General features: G+C 30.6%; 1 protein-coding gene across 1 annotated transcript in view; it reads left to right on the top strand.

Moving 5' to 3' along the window:
- The window catches only part of NAEGRDRAFT_55286 (uncharacterized protein), a gene marked incomplete at its 5' end in the record, with an annotated part of 1,012 nt that extends 328 nt beyond the window's left edge, over nt 1-684 (top strand). The window contains one exon of the mRNA XM_002676737.1: nt 1-684. Within this exon, the coding sequence (XP_002676783.1) occupies nt 1-625 (625 nt within the window). The 3' untranslated portion in view covers nt 626-684.
- Between the last annotated feature and the right edge of the window lie 3,907 nt (nt 685-4,591).

Genomic DNA, 4,591 nt, shown 5'->3' with positions numbered 1-4,591 from the left:
TTATGCTTTGCCACACGCTATTTTGAGATTGGATTTGGCTGGTCGTGACTTGACTGATTATTTGATGAAGATTTTGATGGAAAGAGGTTACTCATTCAATACTACTGCTGAAAGAGAAATTGTCAGAGATATTAAGGAAAAGCTCTGTTATATTGCTTTGGACTTTGAAGCTGAAATGAAGGTTGCTGCTGAATCATCATCAGTTGAAAAGTCATACGAATTGCCAGACGGTAATGTCATTACTGTTGGTAATGAAAGATTCAGATGTCCAGAAGTCTTGTTCCAACCTAACTTCATTGGTATGGAAGCTGCTGGTGTTCATGAAACTACTTTCAATTCAATTGGTAAATGTGATATTGATATCAGAAAGGACTTGTACGGTAACGTTGTCTTGTCTGGTGGTACTACCATGTTCGAAGGTATTGCTGAAAGAATGACCAAGGAATTGACTGCTATGGCTCCAGCCTCTATGAAGATTAAGGTTGTTGCTCCACCAGAAAGAAAATACTCTGTCTGGATTGGTGGTTCCATCTTAGCGAGCCTTTCGACCTTTCAGCAGATGTGGATCACAAAGGAAGAATATGAGGATGCCGGTCCAGGTATCGTTCACAGAAAGTGTTTCTAAATTGGCACTTTGTATAGTCAACTGTCGAGCTCTGTAAAAATAAATCTGTAATTTAAATGAATTTTTCAAAAATGACTTGATTTTAGGAATCTACATGGTTTGTTTGTGGGCAGGTGTTTGAATCTTTGTAAATTGTAAAGTAGTTATGGGGAAGGCAACGATTGAAATTAGAGAGCTAGAAAATATTTAATTGGCAAAAAAAATAAATGAACAACCTCAAAATAGAAATATTATCATCTACTTTATTGTGTGAGGTGACTTTAGGATTGCCCGGGAGAACCTAACCATCAGAAATCCAACATAAATAGGACCTAAATTGTTTGCTCTTGAAGATTGTACTCTTTCTACCTCATTTCAGTTCAGATAGTACCCAAAATCTATGTGGCTCTTCCAATTAATCATAGCATGAATCTCTCCTCATTTTATTGGGTTTGGTTAGGATTCAGAGTTGATTTATTTGGGTTATTTAAGAGATTACTTAGTGAAGATTCATATCATTGATTATAATTCTTATCATCTATTAATGATGTAAATTTGATGTTTTCATTTCTTATATTGATAGATATTTAAAGGTCCGGTCAGTACTAACTTTTGAATTATGGACTTTGAGAAAATTCAAATGTTTGGGACGTGAATCTACTCGTTAGATTGAATATGTATTGCTAATAAAGGAACATTTCATTGATTTATTGAATATAACGGTCAAATTGAGTTGAATGGAAGTGAATCACATGTTGATTGATCGTGGATGGGTAGTTTCGCCACGAAGTGGTGCAACTACCAACCTTTGTAGATTGAATCTGGTTGATTTGCATGCAATATGAATAAGTAACATTATCAAGAGTGATTATTCACCAATTCAATATTCAATATTCAATAATCGGTTTGATTTCAATCAATAGCTTGATCAACAAGCTTTGAATTAATATTCCAGTAATTAACGGCAGTCTATTTTTAAATTTAATCAAAGACCATATATAGTATCTTGACTTTTATGATCTGGAAACTATCTAGATGTGTTCTATATTGAATAATCTATTTGTAAATGAGAAGAATTAACTCTTCTATTGAGTTTTATTGGTATTGCATGGTATTACGATTATAATAATCTACACAGAAATCACTCTTGAAATATAAACTGTACTATAATGTATGCGAAACATAATGGTGGTAGAATTATTCAACGACTCGTTGAAATGACTGAGATGGAATGTAAACTATGGTCTATTTGTCATGTAATGGTGACTTGACAGTGTCAATTTCATCAAATTATATCAAACTGATACATTCAATAATAAACCGTTCTATACATCAAACCTGTCCTATGGAATGAGTTTCAATATTTAATATTGTGAACTGACTCTGTTGGATACCATCCCTATAAATATAACAAGATGAAAAGTGTCAACATTCAATTACACATATGGAGTGTCATCATTGTATCATCTAGACAGATAGCATTTCAAGTTTCGGTGGAATTGACTGTCTACATATTGAGATGTGTATTCTAAGGTTTAAGAAGTGTCACCTTCACTGATTAGTGACATGAATATAACAATTGAACATATGATTCTTGTATCAATAATTCATTGTTCAATGATTGTGATATGATGGTAAAATTTAATTTTGGAAATATGATTCTTCCCTATTGACAACCTTAGATGTTCCTTTGTTGACTTGAAGATATTGAGCCATCAACATGAAACTTTCTCAGATTGTTGTCCTCATCAAGGGAAGTGTATTCATGTTTGACACTTGTATGATATTTTGTAAATTGACTGAGATGGTATACAATCTATATGTTGAAATGTGACAATTTGACAGATTGTTATTATTATCCTACTGAATTCAGTTCTAACAGTATGTAATTGATACCATATGTATAATAGTGTGATTAAATGTATCTGGTAAAGTTACATGATGGTTGGATGTACTTTCGCTGAGATAGAGCGTACACTTGGATATATATACTGTTGACATTGAACATTTACTGATTGACTGAATTAAAGTATTATGAATTGTTTTTAAACTTGTATAGATGTATATACATGGCGTATAGAATGTGTGTTATCAATTCTAGACTAATTACATATAAAATAAGTGATTTGGAGCATAATCTTTGATTTTATGTCAAAGTTCTATAGTATGGCGAAAACCTAATCACATAAAACGAACGGCTAATATTGGCTATCCAGTTCTTATATATGTATTATTAAATACATTAATATATCTATTCTGTAATACACGTGAAAAAACTCCCCGTAGTTATTGAGATAATCAAAAATGGTCAACTCAAAAATTCTTAGTATATCTATTATCTCTGCGACGAGAACGTTCCGGATTATGATTCACTCAAATATCAATCTATACGAGTTATGGAAGAAATGATAGAAAATACTAATTTTTTTAATTCGCCGTTCCCGAGATAATTGAGTCCTAAAGTGACCCCATGGGTTGAACCTCCCTTGGGTCTGACAAAGTTGAAAATTTCAAAGTTGGGCCAGAATGAAACTTTTGATATATTGTAGATATATATATGAATAGATGACATTATCAATTAAACTTGTTGAATCGGTATATTAAATAAACTACAACATGTCTAAAAATTAACTTTTCAACATTTATTGTACTATTATATGAATGTTATTAGAATCATCACCAATCTCATATATATGATGCATTATGATAATATCTACCTTTTAGAAGTGTTTGAAGTATAATATATGATATCCTTAGTATACTGTAATCATTCTACCTTAATTGACCAAGATATTGAGCCATACTATGGAAATACTCTCCCATTTATATTAACTCATAGATATTGTAGTAAATGTCAAATATAATCATATATAATTGAAATAATCATTATTGGATCAATATTCAGACTGTAGGAAGTCAACTTGTGTGAAATTGACAATATTGGTTATTGAAGGATGAATATCTTACATGACTTAATTCCACTCATTGATACATGTCTAATTATCATGATTTATGATATTCAATTGAAATAATTGAAATTTATCATATATATAGGGAGATAACCAATTAGGATGAAAGTAGGGGAAATTACGCTCACTTTTTACCAGGTAAACACTTTCAATAGGGACCTATATATTTTATTTGATAATATCGTTTATCTATGCATTTTATCGACAGATAATTGGTTTCATGATTTAATATTCTATATTTCCAATTTGGGAAATGTTGCAATGTCTAATCTCAATAGAATTATTGCCATAACACCAATTATTGATTATATGTTATGAAACTGATATTATAGACTCTATTTGATGTAAATATGAATATATAATTGAAATTTTTCAACTTTGATATTTCTTAATGACATGGGTAGTTCACTAAGGTAGTAACTTTGTCATATGACAACTATCTAAGATGATATTGAAATCATTCCATAACTGATATTATGGTAGTATTTGATGATTATAACATGATAGTAATGAATTGGAAGTGATTCTTACCATTCATGACATGTAAGAATGTTACCTTTGGTCAATTAGGACAGTAGCTTGACAGATATTCCAATTATATAGATATTGATTTCTACCACTCAGAAACGTTATAAATATCATTTATAAGAGTAGTGGTATGATATACTATCTTGTTTCAACTCTTGATATTGACTTGTCATATTGCCATGAGTAGTTGCTGACATGGTTGAATGACATGAATATTGAATGATGTCCAAATGATATGAAATTGATAGGAACCTCATTATATGAGGTTAATAACATGTTGTATCAATTTGGTAATGAATCTCATTGTCCTTAGGGTACTTCGCTATTGAGGTACCTTAATTGACTATCTCAATATTTAATATGAGATATGATATTTATTTCAATTGTATCATGTTATATATGTTATTTGAAGCATTTTGATATCAGTTTTGATATTTAAATATGATTTATTAGATATTATATATAGCTACTCTTAGTTTTTCAAAATTGA

The sequence above is a fragment of the Naegleria gruberi genome, assembly GCF_000004985.1.
Source record: "Naegleria gruberi genomic scaffold NAEGRscaffold_26, whole genome shotgun sequence".
In the NCBI taxonomy this organism is placed as follows: Eukaryota; Heterolobosea; class Eutetramitea; order Acrasida; family Naegleriidae; genus Naegleria; species Naegleria gruberi.
Note: the sequence above shows the minus strand (reverse complement) of the source record. Positions and strands in the feature narration are given on the sequence as shown.